Consider the following 17,225-nt stretch of genomic DNA (forward strand, 5'->3'; position numbering starts at 1 on the left):
ACTGGCTTTAAACTCAGGTTCACAAAGAAGTTTTCCTTTACTGTGTTGATCTGTAGGTCTCTGCTCATAAACATAAACTAACCAAAACTAATTTACTATAAAATGAAAGTGTTTGTATGAATTCAGAAAAAAAGAAACACGCCAGTCACGACTGCATATGTGTACATATTTCTATAATTTGGTCTAATTACACAAAGTTAGGTTAGTTCCATCATTTAGGTGACGTACGTGCTCCCAAAGTTTTACACTGCTGCGCTGATGTTGAACCATGTGCTTGCACTGGGTCGGTATGACCAACAGGTCAAAACAAGCTGAGAACAAAGTGACCACTGTGCCCTGATTGGTGCTCTTGCTTTGCATTTTTTTTCGTTTTGACATGTTACGTTCTTATACACACAAAAACCACAAGGAACGACAGATTTCTCAAAATGTAGTGCAGTAAAAAGTAAGATATTTGACTTTGAAATGTAGTGGAGTGAAAGTAAAAAGTCGCCCAAAATGGAAACGCTTAAGTAAAGTACAGATACACAAAAAAAACTGCTTAAGTACAGTAACTAATTACATTTACTTAGTTACTGTCCACCACTGCAATTTATGCACAAAATGGCATGAAGCTACATTTAGTGCATGAATACATTTTCACGATATATGGGACACAGGCTAAATTGGAATTGTCAGGGTTAGGGAGCCCTGTTTCCTTTATAGGTGGCAACAATGGACTGACTTTATTGTTCAATTGATGTCTTTAGCCGCAGCCACTCTCAAAGCCAGCTCATTTAAATGGTAACGCACGCGAGAACAGGAAAAAGGAATTTATCCACTTTATGTGAAGTTCTCATCAATGCTGTTATGGATATGTAATGAAAACTTATTTAGTATGTTGGCTTCATTTATCTTCTCAGATATGAAGATTTCAGTTTTTCTTGTTTGCCAATTTGTCACCAAAACCTCTTTTCAGTTCCTCCTACAGTAGTTCAGTGTTTTAAAATAATGTACAGTATCCTCAGTATATCTAGAAAAGTGCATCTGTTTGTGGACACCTGCTCATCAAGCGTTTCATCTGAAATGAAGGGTATTAATAGGGAGTTTGACCCCCTTTGCTGCAGTTACAGTGTCTACTCTTTTGCAATGTTTTACACTAGATGTTGGAACATTGCTGTGAGGATTTGATTGAGCATTAGTGAGGTCAGGTACTGATGTTGGATAGTCAGTTCTGGACACTCCAGCTCATCATTTGTTGATCAGTGCTTTTCTATAGACATTGGACAAGCTGTAAGCACAATTAGGCACAAGTATGTAACAAGGTCCGCCTTAAAGTAGCTGACTTCAATTATTAGAAGTCATTAGTGTGGGATGCGGGGGCTTTAATGCTCTCCAGCCAATCTTATATACTCCAGAGTGTACCATTCTATTTGTAAGTACTTTTCTATGGAGATTATACAGGCTGTGTGTGCACACTGAAAGCCTGTGTCAACAATAGGTGCACATTCAAGTACCGGAATTCACTAATTAACAGAACTGTCTGGGTACTTTTAGACATACAATTTAGACATACTTTGCAATAACTGTCATATCAGCCACCCCTCCTAATAAGACTTTCATCACAAACATCATGACAGTAAATATGTTTGATGTTAAAATACATCTTTTAATACTTGCTGACCTTTGTCCATTTGACCAGACCAATATTTAATTTCATAAGTAAAGCATTAACAAACTTCACATTGCATTATTTAGATAAGCTGGAGAATGTTTGTCTAATCCTTGCCATTCAGCTGGTTTGTCTTTCTTTATCTTGGACTTCATTCATTATCCCAGAGGAACTAAGCATTTTCCATCAGTTCTTCATGGCATTTCGCCTCACACAGACTGAAGTCTCCACGTTTGTGGAAAGTTCTGTCCTCTGCCACACAGCCCTGGGCCCAGTGCAAATCTATGAAAATCTCACCATGTCTAATGCAATGCCAACATGAGCTGTAGAGGGAATACAAGAACATTCACTGTCTGAGATGGCCTGTGCTTTGTTATGTATTAGCCAGTTTTACTGTATGGGAATAGATTTTTTTTTAATGTTGAAGAACTAATCCTGTTTCAGCTAAATCTCAGAAAATATCTTGTGTAAATGTGTAGCATATGTGTAGTGAGGAGGGTCTACTTCACATATTTCACTGCACCCTTTCTTTTTTTCAGAGTGGAGGAAACAAAGAGCCTTTTCCTGTTCTTTAGAACCCTGAGGTTGTTTTCAGAGAGATGTAAACAAAGAAGTTGCACACTCCAGTACTTCAAGGTAAGATCTACAAAAATGTACACTACCAGTGGGCCCATTTTATACAACTATGTAATAATTCATATGGTATTGTTACTGTCAGAAATATTGGCCTTCTACCAAACAGGCCTAGTTAGACCCTGTTGGTGAGTCACAGCATATTTGATTGGCTGAAATGCATTAACAAGGTTCCACAATGAATCTATCTATATCATTTCCAAGTCTTAATTTTACTGGTGCCCTACTTGAAAGCTATTTCTTTAAAAAATGTTTAAAATGAAGCCTTAACATGTCTTGGATGTTATGAAACAATATATAAACGTATGTCCAGTCTTTTGACACAGAAGTTTTGCTCGACTAAGTAAGAGAGTTTTGCTGGACTTGTGCTATGGAAGTGCTATTAGTGACACCATATTTTTAGCTGGCTGCAGCTGTAATAGAAGAATGGTGTGCATATTTTTAATGTCTTGACTCATAGGTAAGTACAGGTGGTAGGACAATAAAGTGCTCTTTCATATTATTACTACCTTGATTAGGTAGCACAGTCATGATACCAGATGGCTAGCCACTAGAAAATTTTACAGCAGCATCAAATATAGAGGTATCTGCTCGGTTGTTGAGGCTTGACAATAGTCATTTGACTATATCTTTTAATCCTTGCTTGTCCCATGGCCAAAAGTCCATATTATATATTCATATTGTAAGTCCTATTATAACTACTCATTAAACACATATTAAAGTCCAACTTGGTTTTCGTCAATGTCCTAAGCAACGTTCAAATAAGCTGTCATTCTGTGAATCCAGTTATTGTTAAATGTATGATAAATTGCCTTTACGTGTTCTGTCAGGTAAGTTATGTTCCTTGCTTGACTCTTTCTGTGCAGCTGATTTACAGCTGCGGCATGTCATTCTTTATATTTACATTTTCAGATAACCTTCTTGTAGGTGTAAGCAAGAACTAAGGCATTTTATTATGATTAGTAGGGCTGGTCTGAAGAATCTGAATGCTCAGGTATTTGTTGTGTTTGTCTAAAGTCGAATACTTTTCAAATAATTTTAATTGTAGTTCAAATAAAAAATAGAACAAAGAATACAACAAAACCTCCATCATAAATTTACAGCACTTTAAATTATTTAGCAGCAAAGTTTGTGATAAGAGGCTGGCATAGGATGGTCTGTTATCTCAGATATGTAAGTATAGTGACATTTCTCCATGTACCCCTTAATAGGCTGCAATGTGGCTATTTACATATCGCATGTATCACCTATGTACAGTGTTTATATGTTTATATTTTCATATATTTTAATATGGATATGTTTTGAACTGAAGTAGCATAATTAAAATTATGGCTAATTATAAAACATTAGTGCTGTGTAATGCTTGACAAGAAAAACACCTGGTGGAACATGTCACAACTAATTAAGTTAATTGGTAGCAGGTTCATAACATTTTGGGTATAAAAAGAGCATCTCAGAGAGGCTGAGTCTTTCAGAGGTAAAGATGGGGAGGGCTTTCATTGAAAGACTGAAAGGGAAATAGAGTAGCAATTCAAGAATATGTTTTGCAGTGTAAAATAACAGTGGACTTGGAACTTATCGTCTATGGTAGATAATACTCAGAGCTTCAGGGAATCCGGAGAAATCTCCATATGCAAGGGACAATGCAGAAAATCAGCATTGGATGGCTGTAATCTTTAGGCATACGACAGTACAACAAAGATGACCCCGAAATGTTAAGCAGCTGAGGTTCTAAGAATAACAAGAAAGCTTACACTGTGTTAATAAAAGAAGAGGCAATCCAACAGAGTGGTAAACAAACATAATTCTGAAGTGAAACTCACACTCCAAAAACTATTGCCTGTGAGCACAGTTTTTCACTGCATTCACAAATGCAAGTTAAAACTCGACCAAGAAAAGAAGAAGCCATATAGAAAAAACAAAACAAAAAAAAGATTGAGAAATGCTGCCGCCTTCTCTGGGCCCATGCTCATTTGAGATGGACTGAGGCAAAGTGGAGAAGAGTCCTGTGGTTCGACAAATCAAAGCTTGAGATTTTATTTGAAGCCAGGGACGCCGCATCGTCCAGGTTAAAGAGGAGAGGGACCATCTGGGATGTTATCAGTGTACAGTCCAGAAGCCTGCATTTGTGATGGTATGGGGGTGCATTAGTGTACATGACATGGGTGACTTGCACATCTGTAAAGACGCCTTTAATGCTAAATGATATGTACAGGTTTTGGAGCAACATATGTTGCCATGTAGAGCATGTCCTTTTTCTCAGAAGGCCTGGCTTGTTTCAACAAGGCGATGTAATTGTGCACATATTACAACAGCATGATTCTGTAGTAAGAGTCCTGGTGCTAATGTGGCCTGCCTGCAGTCTAGACCTGTCACTCACTGAACACATTTAGCCTAGAATGAAATGAAAAATATAAAAAATGAGACCCTGAACAGTTGAGGAGCGAATGGGGAAAATACTTCACTTTTAAAACCACAGCAGTGTCTCTTCAGTTCTCAAACACTAAGAGTGTTGTTAAAAGAAGACGTGATGAAACACAGTGGTCCACATGCCCTTTTTAAATGTGTTGCCGGCATCGAATTTAAAAGGAGCATTTATTTTTCCAAAACAATAGAATTTCTGAGTTTCAACGTTCAATGCGTTATACAATTTTCAATTAACTGTAAGGTGTAAATGATTTGTATGTCATTGCAGTTTGTTTTTATTTACATTTTGCACAGCATCCCAACCTTTTTTGGCAATGTTGTATGTGAAGCCTGTATGTTGTTAGGACCTGCTCTACTGATTAGACGTATCAGCTGTAGACAAATTCATGTTACTTTAATTATTTTGTATATAGACTTGCGTATCGCTGTCAGAACAAAACCTCATATCTTCATTTTTATCCTTTTTCAGTTGTAGGCATAATTTAAAAATGTCTGTTGCTTTTGACATTGTATGTAAATTTAATGACGAATGGACCCAGTATTGGCCCAATATTACTTGGACAAAAAGTCTGGTTCCATTTACTTACATTAAAAGTAAAGTATGTTTTTTACTTCTCCTGTCAAGATATGAGGTTTTGTTGCAAAAAAAACAGGCCTGGAGCTCAATTGATAGAAAATACTCGTATTTAATCAGAAATATTACATTTAGATACTTTGCCTCTATTCTAACCCTAAACCATTAGAAAGTGTGTAAGTGTGTTTCTGGCTGGTCTCTTTGCAGAAATACTGGTTTAGATGCATTCTAATGTTGATTTGTAAACCTTACTGTCCTGTAGTAGTGCAGTGAGTATACCAAAGCTGCCCTTGTTTGGTCTGGAAATGTGAGTGAGCTTCTTTTTTGTCTTTGAAGACACAAAACAGAAACCAGAGAGAGCTGAAGACCGAAATGCTAACAAGCATTTTCAGGAGCAGTAGATGTTTTCATTCTTGCTTGGATTGTAGAGCTTTTTTGTTAAAAGGGCAAACTATTGTGTTTTAAGTGCACCAGTATTTCCAGAACACATTAGTTTTCCTAAGCTAGCCCCACTTGTGTTCAGGAATTTTAAAGATGGTCCCTGGTGTGACTAATGCAAATAACAGGAGTTGTGTTTGTTCATGCAGCAAAGTACCTGGGGCCACTGGTGCAGACTGAGACCCCGGGGGTAGTCATTTGACCGCATCTTTTAATCATAGATGGCTGAGCTTTTCCAGAGCACTACTCTGAGCTTTTAGGCCGTGCATTCTACAGCTGGGAGGGGGGTGGGGTGGAGTGTTGGAGACGTGAAGGAAACAACCAGTACAAAGGCCATTTATTAAACCTGAGGCGGTAGTGGCTTAGAGAGAGAGGAACCACACCAACAACCGGAAAATGTCCTTCCTCTGATCACCACTGTTCTGCTGGGCAGGACATTCAACAGCAGGTGGCTCAGGTTAATCGAAGAGGTGAGAATAGGTGGGGTTGTTTTTTGGCCAGAGAAAAGAGATGCTTTTCAGGAGGTGGTAACACCCAGTTAATCTGTAAGTCACATGATTATTACAGGACTAGCACCCTGTGTCCTAACACATATTTTCACCTTTAAAAATATGTGATTGGACATGGAGATGCACATTTAAAACATCACTTTTTGGCTAAATTTACAGATTTAAATGCTGAATATGCCATTTGCATGAATTGTGTAGATTTCAGAGTTTTTAATTTCACGAATGGAAAGTTCATCTCTGGACAGTGTCTACTGCCAGCAGAGAATTCTGAGGGAGAATCCTTCCTCTCCCCCAAACACAGTACAGGCACAGTTCGCAGTCAGCCAGCTCACAAAAGTATTTAATTTTTATTGGCCAGTCAGAACCAAGATATCAGTACTGAAATGTGAAGAGAGCCACACTTTGTGATCGGTTCAGTTGGTTTTATTCTCGTGTATTCAGATTTCTTTCTTCAGTAGCTTTTGACATGTGGGTGTAAAACTGTTATGTGAAAATTATTGTTAGCAACCAAGACACACAGTTTTCATTTACTTTGCGTCTGAAAGTGCTGTTGAACATGTTGATTTCTGCGGACTGTAACTGCTACCAGAAATAAAAAACTAAACTACAACTGTTTGCAGCAACAATCCAAAGCTCCATAAGCCATTATGAAGCCAGTGGAATAGATTTGAATGGCATAGTTTTTAGAATGGCCTCTCTTAATACTTATATTTGGAGTCTCAAAACGAAATCTGACTTTTTACAGACATGGACCTTTATAGAACTTACACAACAGATTTTTAATAATAATAACAATGTAACAGTAATGAAACAAATGAAACCTATAGTCTGAGATGGTTCTTCAAGGGTTCTTCAGTAAAAAGAGTGGGTCTATACAGAACCGTGAACGCAAAAATCATTTGCATGCTTGAAGGGTTCTTTGTGTCGTTATTCTTCATATTGATAGAGTATGTTCTATGTTTAAAAGCTTCTATATGGAACCATATACAAAGCGTATCAGTCTGTATAACCTTTTCAAGATGCAAAGAAGCTTTTAAGCATGCAGTTGGTTCTTTTTATAAAACCATTGTTCTTACTAAAGAACCCTTAAATAACCACAGTTTTTACAAGTATAGAAAACAGTACAGTATTTGGCAGTGGTGGACAAAGTATAATGAAGAAACATAGGCAAACAGTTTCCATCAGGTAGAACTAAGTGGCTCTGAAATACCTTTTTGTGAACAAGCAAAGTTTTGGTTTAATGTTTATTTGCAACTTAGTTGCAAGTTTAAGTTTAATAAAACTTGCTTTAAACTCAGGATCACAAATGAGTTTTCCTTTACTATATTGATCTGTAGGTCTCTGTTCATGAACATAAACTAGCCAAAACGAATTTACTATAAAATGAAAGTGTTTGTATAAATTCAGGAAAAAAGAAAAGCGCCAGTCCCGACTGCATATGTGGACATATTTCTATATTGTGGTCTATTTACACAAAGTTAGGTTAGTTCATCATTTATGTTGAATAGACCCAAAATTTTACGCTGCTGTACTAATGTTGAACCATATGCTTGCACTGGGTCGGTATGTCCAACAGGTCAAAACAAGCTCAAAACAATGTGTTCTTGCTTCACGCTTCTTTCGTTTTGACGTTACGTTTTTATACACACATAGACCGAAAGGAACGACAAATTTTGCATAATGTAATGGAGTAAAAAGTTTTGACTTTTTGACTTTGAAATGTAGTGGAGTGAAAGTAAAAAGTCGCCCAAAATGAAAATGCTTCAGTAAAGTACAGATACACAAAAAAATGACTTAAGTACAGTAACTAATTACATTTACTTTGTTACTGTCCACCACTGGTATTTGGACATGACCTGTAATTGCATAGTTGAGCTCGGTTAACTAAAGTTTAAAGTCTTTAGTCTTAAAGAATTTCATTATAATCAACTGTCTCCTAGGATGATGCAGCTGGACATCACTACAGGGCATCAGTTTCTGAACTTGTCAACTTTTTTATTGCTTTTTCATAGAGTTTTAACAAAAATTGGATTTGTAGGTTGATTACAATGTCTGATATTTTATATAAAATATGCTAGGTATCCGTTTCATACTTTAGGATGTATTTTTCCAAGCGTGTTCTTTTTGTCCCCTCTGTTTTCACTGAGAAGTTAAATCCACTTCTTCAACATGTGAAACAAATTAGCCCCACTTTTTCTTGTGCCATAATTTGCATCCCTGAATACTCTTTTATTTTTCTATTCTTCAAGAGTCCTTGAAGTGATTGATTCAAATAGAAGTGCATCTCTGAAGTGATGAATTCACATATAAGATAAACACAGAATTCTGTGTAGAATTGCTGTTGTTTGGATGAAAATTTCCCAGGCTGCATTAAAGCAAAAAAAAAATAAATCTATTTTTCAATTTATTCAGTTCAGATTTTGTTACAAGGCTAGTGTAACTACAAAAATAATGGAAGTTTAGCCAAAGCCAAATCAGTTAGCAAGTTTCTCATGTGGTTTCTGACACTGTATGATCTACTGTTTTCTATAGAAATGGTCAAAAGGACAGACAGACAGACTTCAGCCTTCAAGATGCCGTCTACTTCTGTCTTTGGTTATGTGTAGGCTTTACACTAGGTGCTGTGAGAATGAAGGTCCTGTCCCATTTTGCCCCCTGGCCCCTACCACTTAGCCCTAGCCTTCCATTTTGCACGTTCACGCCTAGAGGGAAGGGTGTCCCTATTCTTGGTGGGTGGGTATAGGGTGAGGTGTTGGGGATAAATGGCCCTCTAAACTGAGGTTTTTTCAGAGGTGCACTCCAAACAGAGTGTTAAGAGAACTCAACACATGTCAATAAATTAGACGCATTGTGTGTGTTCATCAAATGTTAACATTACACACACTAGCTAGCATGTTGTGTAGCTGGGCTTACTACAACAGATCTTGTTTGCAGTCTGTCCTACATACCACACACCAATCCACCAGCATTCTCAGATGTCACAATTTTCTAAATAATTGCTGTAAACAGTCCCAGAAGGATTCTTGTTGGCGTATTGGAAACGTCCAGCAAAACTAATCACGTCTGTTTACGCAAAAGCCATCTACTATACAGCTAATGTTGATGTGTTAGGTTTTTGAGGATTGAGTTAATTCCATTTCTTAGGGGAGAAATTCAACCACTATGCCTTGTAACTCCGTTCGAAGGAACAAAGTGACACTAGAAAACAAGGGGTAGGGGTAAAAAAAAAATAAGAAATGGAATTGGACCTTTATGTGATTCAACCACAAGAGCATTAGTGAGTTGGCAGTGCTTTTCAGCAGAGATCATTCAAACTGTGCAGTGATTTCTTTTTTCCTGACGTTTAAGGCCTAAATGTGAATAAGTGTAATAAACCCCCATTTCTAGACATCCACAGTTACCCATTTGTCTTTTGCATACAAGTGACACGCTAGAGAAGGAATTTCGGAAAAGACATGAGTTCTAAATTAAGGCAGATGCTCATATTTAGTTGATATAGTTACACTTATGGTTTATCACTTTTACTCAGATTTCAAGTGTTATAAAATTTAAGACCTTGTTGTAGACCTATTTAATCATTTATTGCATCCCTATTATTTTTTTATTGATTTGTATGATCACTGGGTGTTAGTTATTACAAATGACTCCATTTCTAATATAAATTAATATAAATGTAAGTATTTCTACTATGTAAGTAAAATGTAAGAATTTCTTGCGTTTGCTGAATTTTTTTAGTTACAAAAATACAGTTCTGCACGCTTGACTTCATATAGATTTATTCATCAATAACACCTGAATTCATTTAATGCAAGATTGATTAAACTAGTATTCTGTGGTACCTGTAGATGATGGAGCTGTTGAGGAGAGCTATAGATCATTTCTCATGTGGCTCAAGGCTTTGCATAGCACTGTACAGACTTCAGAATGACCCTCAGAGATGTGAAGTCTGAAATATTTCTGAATGTATTTATAGATACCTCCACAGCGCACAGGCCGAGAAGGTTTGGTAGGTCTGAATAAGATCCAGCAAAAATGAGTGATGATAATCTAAGAGGAGTACACGAAAAATTCTTCTGAAATATGGGGAACAGCTTAACATTAATCTTCCCTTTATGAGGCTTTCTCAGGCACTTTTTCTCTTGACAATTCACAGTGTTGCTAATTCTTCAGCTCATCACAGCTACTTTCTGATACCTTTGTGATGTTGAACGGGATTGCTCAGGATATGGTTTATGTCAAAATAGGAACAAATTCCATGACACGATGGCAATGAAAATTTGGACGTGAAGCTGCAGAAGCAATATGGAAACCATTCCATTATTTACTTGGAGCGCACAGCTGAGATGGTTGCCAATTTGGCCAGCAGAATGGAATAATATTAACCCACATTTTCCAGATCCCTTTGTGTGCACAACTGAAGAGTTTGCTTTGCAGTTTATAAAGATTTGTTTTTATGACTACTTGAAATGAGTTTTCTCTCTCTTAATGCAAAGCATTCTGGTAGTGATTTCATAACACATCATAACGAAAAAAGGAATGGAGGCATAAGTTTTAAAAAAAAGAACCTTAAGATTTATTAAAATAACTACAGAAGACATAGCATAGGGATTTAATATAATGCATTACTGTACAGCCTACTTGATGATTCACACATAGGTAGTAATCACTATTGCATCACATAAATAGTTCTTAGAAAACTCAAAGACAGTTATCAGGATAGACTAAGATCCTCGTAGAAGCATATATAGGGTAAATGCTTCACTTTTAATTCTCGCTTAACTTAGTAAGTTTCTTAATTTCAACCAGAGTAAGACTTCTCAAACAGTACAAATGAACGTGATTCACATAATTCAGAGGAATGCTGGAAGTTTGAGTCCAGCTGGTATGGAAGCCTTGAATGTACTATGCAGCAGCTTTTTTGGAAGGGTTATATACACACTGGATATACTTTGTTTAACATCCATTTACAACAGTAATAATAGAAAGCCAGGGAGCTCAAGAGACAGTTTTGACACTTACGTAATATAGTTATCAAGTTGTCGAAAAACATTTCACGTACCCTGCTTTTGCTTCATTATGGCAAACTGGATATGAACCAACCTTCAGTCCATATTCGTAGACATTTGAGGCATTTTCAGAGACTAATTTTTGAGAGACCATGTTTAATTTTAGTTTATGTCTGTATGACACATTTTCATTGGTACCGTCCAATTGGCAAAGCCTGGAGACACGTGAAGCTGTTGGGGTACTGTGCAAGGACAACAGGGTTTCCATCCATCCTGATCTCATTCATGTTGGGGCGAATGTAGTAGGTGTCATTGCTTTTGCAGAAGGTGTCGACAGTAACAGTTGAAATGTTGTTGTTCTGGACAAAAGAGAAGGAAATTGTTATTGCAGATATTCACATTTATGCTTCTTTAAACTCGCAAAAATAAAGGTTCCTAACTGGGTCTTGGCTTTGAAGATCTATTCTAGGAAAAATCTTTCATTGGTCATTAACATTTATGGTCAGTACCATTTACAATACTTGGTGGTTGTTTTAAAGCCTTCTAAATGGTTCTTGCCTTGGATGTACAGTTTTAAGAAAAACCTTTCATTGACTTCTTTGCATTGTGTGTAGGTTGTTTGAGAAAAAATAAATGAACGGTCTTGGTTTGGATGTGCTGTTCTAAGAAATGGTTCCTAAATGGATCTTGGGTGTACAGTTTATGGAAAAATGGTTTGGTAAAAAAACATGTGGAGGATGTTTTAAAGTATAGACTCCTAAATTGTTCTTGGACATGCAGATTCAATTAAAAAAGCACTGAATTGATTAAAAAAACTAAAAATATATTAAAAGATTCTTGACTATGACTGACTTTAGGAAAGCATCTTCAGTTGATGTTGAACCTTTACATTATGTGGAAGGTCTTTCAAAGTAGCAATTCTTTGCAAAAACATTCTTAAATGGTTCTTGGCTCATATACTGTTCTAGGAAAAATTGGTGTAGAACGTGTAAATGGAGGTTCTTTTAGCTTGAAAATGTTCTTTAAAATCACATTTTCTTTAATGGACTATTCAAAAAATGGGTTCTTCTATGGCATCACTTCAAGAAACCTTTTAGCATCCTAAATAGCAAAATAACTCAAAACAGTACATTTAGCATAACAACGAACAATGATGCAAGTATACATTTAGTATTTGTGATCAATATAAATATGCTTGTCTGTTATATGACATAATATATAAGGTTTTCCACACACAGCATTAGTCATTTACCTGAAGGTGAAGTATAGACACGCTCTCTGGAATCACTGGGACTGCCTCCAACTGATTGTGTGCGAGATAAAGATTTCTGAGTTTGGTCATTTTCTGTAAGGGGACATTCAGCACAGGTGACTGGTCAGACTTAGTATTTGAGGGATTTTGTACTCGCACGTTAAACCAGGACTGAAACTTCAAAATGTTCTTGGCTGCTCTTTCTCAACCTCGTTTGAGAGTAATAATGTATTTATAACATAGAAACACAGCGTTGCCTGTTCAGCTTGTTGTTTTTTCCCTGACGTTCAAACAGATGTCTAATGTCTGCTTCATTGGGAGGGTGGAGTGGAACCATGTAAGGCATTACATAATTCATGGCACTGTACCTTGAAAGCATTCGCCTTGACTCCTTTGGTCTTGAGGAGGTTGTGATTGGCGTTGAAGGAGGTTAGCTTGGCTGGTAACATTGGGAGCCTCACCAGCTGATTCTCCGCAAGGGTGAGTTCCTCCAACAGCGTGAGTTTTGAGAAGGCCCCGTCCTCAATCTCAGAAATAAGGTTTCCAGTCAGGTCGATTCTTTTCAGAGTAACTGCAATAGACAAAGGAAAAAACACGTAAAGCCCTTTTGTTTACGTCATCTGTGTTCCTTTTTATGAATGCAAATAATAATGTAGCCTTATTTAAACTAGCTGTCTGCAAGTGCTCCTTGAAGAAACAGCTAGTCTTTCCAAGATGTTTTTTTTTTTTAATGCTACAGACAAAGTAGATAAACACATGTACTTGTTTTTCCAAACACACATCCTGCATCACACAGTGCAGTTTACAGATGGGATCATTTATTACAACTCGCAAGACGTCTGGAAATCTCTGAGGTATGGTCTGGTTCAGTGATATAGTGGGCTTTGTGTTTTCCCTGTTTTAAATGCGTTTTCATTAAGTGCTGCTGTTTGTCCTCTTCTTTCCTGTTTATAGAAGTCTGAGGAGTTATTCTGTAGGGTAAACAGGCAGAAAGGCAGAGGTCTCTTTTTCACAGAAAAGCGGGGGGGACTGGGGCTTACCGATATCACCAAAATCTTTTTGGGTTATCTTCTTTATCTTGTTGTAACGTGCATAAAGATAGGCTGTCTCTTTGGGAAGAGCTGGCACTGATGTCATATCAGGATCAACTTCCTCACAGTACACTGATCCAGTCAAGCACACACACAGCAGGCAGGTAGGAAGGTCTGGAAGGTAATAAAACAAAGTTGTTACGCTTTATTACTACAGTATTGCGCTGTGTCAAGAGTGCTCCCACTTTTGATCTTGTGCAATGCAGTTGGTGGAACAAATAGACAAAACAATATACATATAGTTAAAAGAGGTATTTTAATTTTAAATGGAAGAGAAGAATACATTGTACACACTAGGTCAATATGGGTTATCTCATTAGCTTAGGGGGAGGAGTTAGAGTTGCTATCTGGTGGGCCAAATCAAACCTCCTCTCTTCTGACAGCCCTGCAACACTGTTATAGAAAATATGCCACAAATGTGGAGCCACACAAAAGATTTTCTAAAGAATCTTGTCTGGGATTTGTGGGTGTGAGGATCTTTTCAGAGGTTTAAAGGCACTAGACCAACTTTCCTAAAACCTTTACCTTGATGTGGACCTTAAAGTTCTTCACACTCACATACCTGCTTTACAGGGACAACCATATGGTGAAACCATATGGTGAAAAGATCTTCAGGGATGCAAAAATGGTTCTTTTATGACATTGTACAAAAACCTGTTTGTTGCATCTTTATGTTCAAGAGTTTATACCAATGTAAGGATTATTCCTAAACTTTTACATATTTTTATATGTGGAGGTTCTTTAAAGTTGAAAAAGGGTTCTTCACACTCATTTGTAAAAGTTGTTCTTTAAAGAACTATCAATTGAAAGTTTTTTTAATTAATCAAATTGTTCTTTTATGCCATCAATCTATGGCGGAAATCACTTTGTTCTCTTTGTGCTAGCAATGTATTTATTCTGAAAAAGTATTTTAGTTTTTTGCTTTATATCCTCCAATAGTGCCAATATCTCAACATCATGGAAAAATGTTGACATAACTCTTTCACATTGTTAGTACACCAACATATACTTCCAGATATCCAGCTCACAGACTTGACAGCCTCCAGGACTGTCAACAGTTAGAACTTGTGTGTAGAACCTGACTGATTTTATTTTAGAACCGATAATGATTTTAGAGAGTTAAAAATGGTTAGAATCAAGAATGTTGGCTGATATGATTTTATATGGTCGGTAGACTGTCTGTAAGTAGACAGACTGAGTTTTATTTAAAGTGTTTTACTCACTGTCATTGTTTCATCAGTATAGATGTTTATAAATATATTTATATGGGGATGGAGCTTCTTTGAATTTTTAGCAATTTTGTTGGTTTCTATTCATTAGCACTTCATTCTCTTCACTTTTACGATGATTTCATCCTCATGCTAAATGTTAGATTTGGCTGCATTTTGTGATGTGGTTTCTCAACCATGATGGTCTTTCTGACAATGTATTTGTTCATTTATTTGCTCCAGTTCAGTAATTCTTGATATTGACATTAAATGCATGTTGCAGTAATTTGCACTTAAGCTGCAACTAATGAGCTAAATGTAAGCAGCTTGTTTATAAAGACAAAAGATCATTTAGTCCATCATATATTAGCATTTAATGTGCTTTTTATGACATAAAACAAGTAACTTGAAAACAGTCAGTGGGTTTTCTGCCAGTATTGAAAAATAATACAGTTTATTAGCTGACTGATATATTGGTCCATCCCCACAATCCTACAGTGCACAACACTTGTAATCTGCTGGTTTTGGAGAGGTGGTGAGTGCCTTCACTGCCTTACCGGAAGCATCCCCCTCACCAGGGCTTAGCACAGAGTTTTCCGGGGTGTCGGCAGGCAAGACAGCACTGGCTTCATCGTTTTCAGTAGTGAATTCTATCTGTCTCTGTCAGGCAAAAACAGAAGTGATTGCATGAAGCATAGACTTATATCCTTATATACCCTTATATACCTCCTTTTTAAATTGACAACTTTGCTTAAAGGTGAGATCCCTTTTCAAAAGTGGCTGGATTTTAGTGCCTGTCAGGACTTGCAAGACTCCAGGTGTCTATGAGAGTTTTCAGCACCCCTGGGTTAGGACGGAGCTGCTATGTGGGTGGGAGTGCTTTAGCCTGAGGAAACTCCTTTGGAGCTCAATAGCAGTGCTGAGTAATCAACTTGAGTCTGCACAGCACTAAGCCAACTGTTGAAACTGAGTTAGATTAGGACTTATCAGTCTTCACTGTGTATTTCAACAATGCAGAGTCTGGTTTGCAAAATGCTAATGAACTCATCTGACTCAAAATGCACAGATGGAGCAGGCAGAATTGTGAAGTTATCTTCAGTCTAAAACATTTATGTTGTTACAGTGGTAAAGGGCAAGCTCTTTGCAAATGTTTTCCCACTTGTTTTTGTAAAACGTAATTTGCCTTGTCTTAAGTAATGAAATGTATTTTGTAAATAATATAGGCACATTAAAGCATACATACTTCTTGTTATAAAAAATGCTTTGTATTTTGAGGAAAAAAATTGCAGATCTAAAACTTATGTTAATAAATAAATATTAAAACTTGTTATGGTATTTACTTTAAATAGTTACCTTAAATAATAATGTGCTGTCCCACACATTAATGTTAAAAATGGCTTATTTACAGTAAATGTTCACAACACAGACCTTTACTGCTCTCAAAGTTCATACTGTGAAAAGTTATGAGTAATAGTATAAATACCTTTGACTTCTTTGTCTCCAAATGCACTTCTTCCATAGGTAGTAGATCCTCTTTTGTGAGCAGAGACTTTTGGTAGTAATGTGTCCCTGAGGCTAAGATCACCCATGATGCAAATATAAAAGTGTAAATAAGTGTTCTCAGTCTGGTACCCATCGTGTCTGAATGGTCCGGGATGTGTTCCCTGCTCTGTTAAAGCGTAAGACAGCAGCCCAAGCACTGGTTGGCTATTTTCTCGGTGCCTGTGAGTAAAATGTGATCTGTCAAATCAGTATTTAAAGCTACATGAGTAGTTGCCAGGGGATTCTTAAGCAAGAGTTTATGGAACAGACCTTAACCCTTTGCATTCTGTCTGGTCAGATCAAATCACTGTGTCTCAGGCAGTGTCTGGCCATGTTTGTGGTTTGAAGAAAAATGTGTTCTGTTTAAACAGCCAGAGACCTGAAAGCAATAAAAAAAGGCTAGTCACTTTTGTAGTGCTCTGGAGCGCTGGCTGATAATCTCATTTATTTAGCACAGTGGAATTTTTCATGGTGTCTTGGCTTTTCTAACAAGATGTCTTCATTAATCATTTACTGGCTCCACTATGACACCTTTCACTAGCCTGGTTTTATTAGATTGACCAGAATTGTCATTAAATGAATGTTATGGTAATGTTGCCCAAAGGCTGAAATTTACAATTATTTCCTTAATCGATTAATCAACATTCAATTATTTTGTTATACGCAGTTTTTTTTCCTTTTTTTTTTTTGAAAAGCGTTAGCTCTGTTTTACTCAAAGCTCTTTGAAAAATCAAACACCAAATCTGACTCCTAAGTCTAGAAAAATTAGCATTTTCTCTCATATTACTGATGTTATTTTCACCAATGACTGCGTTTACAAGCACTTAATCAGATTTTGACTGTAATTCGATCAGTGTGCTTGAGTAATCAGATAATGGGGAGACTCCAGGTCTG

General features: G+C 36.9%; 2 protein-coding genes across 3 annotated transcripts in view; one reads left to right on the top strand and one right to left on the bottom strand.

Moving 5' to 3' along the window:
* LOC108431559 (centromere protein P) overlaps positions 1-17,225 on the top strand; it is a 103,353-nt gene that overhangs the window by 20,460 nt on the left and 65,668 nt on the right. For both annotated transcript variants that reach the window (XM_017704801.2, XM_017704800.2), the window contains exon 6: positions 2,191-2,287. In XM_017704801.2, the coding sequence (XP_017560290.1) occupies positions 2,191-2,287 (97 nt within the window). The remainder of the gene's footprint in view (positions 1-2,190; positions 2,288-17,225) is intronic.
* ogna (osteoglycin, paralog a) lies at positions 10,782-16,623 on the bottom strand. The gene is made up of 6 exons (XM_017704802.2): positions 16,273-16,623; positions 15,347-15,449; positions 13,531-13,695; positions 12,859-13,061; positions 12,491-12,583; positions 10,782-11,597 (listed from the first exon to the last, which is right to left on the bottom strand). The coding sequence occupies exons 1-6, from the start codon at positions 16,423-16,425 to the stop codon at positions 11,427-11,429; spliced, it is 888 nt and encodes a 295-aa protein (XP_017560291.1). The 5' UTR covers positions 16,426-16,623; the 3' UTR covers positions 10,782-11,426.

This window comes from Pygocentrus nattereri, chromosome 21, assembly GCF_015220715.1.
Source record: "Pygocentrus nattereri isolate fPygNat1 chromosome 21, fPygNat1.pri, whole genome shotgun sequence".
NCBI lineage: Eukaryota > Metazoa > Chordata > Actinopteri > Characiformes > Serrasalmidae > Pygocentrus > Pygocentrus nattereri.

Excerpts from the sequence above, each read along its gene's own strand:
- ogna (XM_017704802.2), bottom strand. The coding sequence starts at position 16,425 with ATGGGTACCAGACTGAGAACACTTATTTACACTTTTATATTTGCATCA. Across the intron at positions 13,696-15,346 it reads TGGTGAGGGGGATGCTTCCG|ACCTTCCTACCTGCCTGCTG; the intron begins GTAAGGCAGTGA and ends ATTACCTTCCAG. Across the intron at positions 12,584-12,858 it reads TCAAGGCGAATGCTTTCAAG|AAAATGACCAAACTCAGAAA; the intron begins GTACAGTGCCAT and ends GTCCCCTTACAG.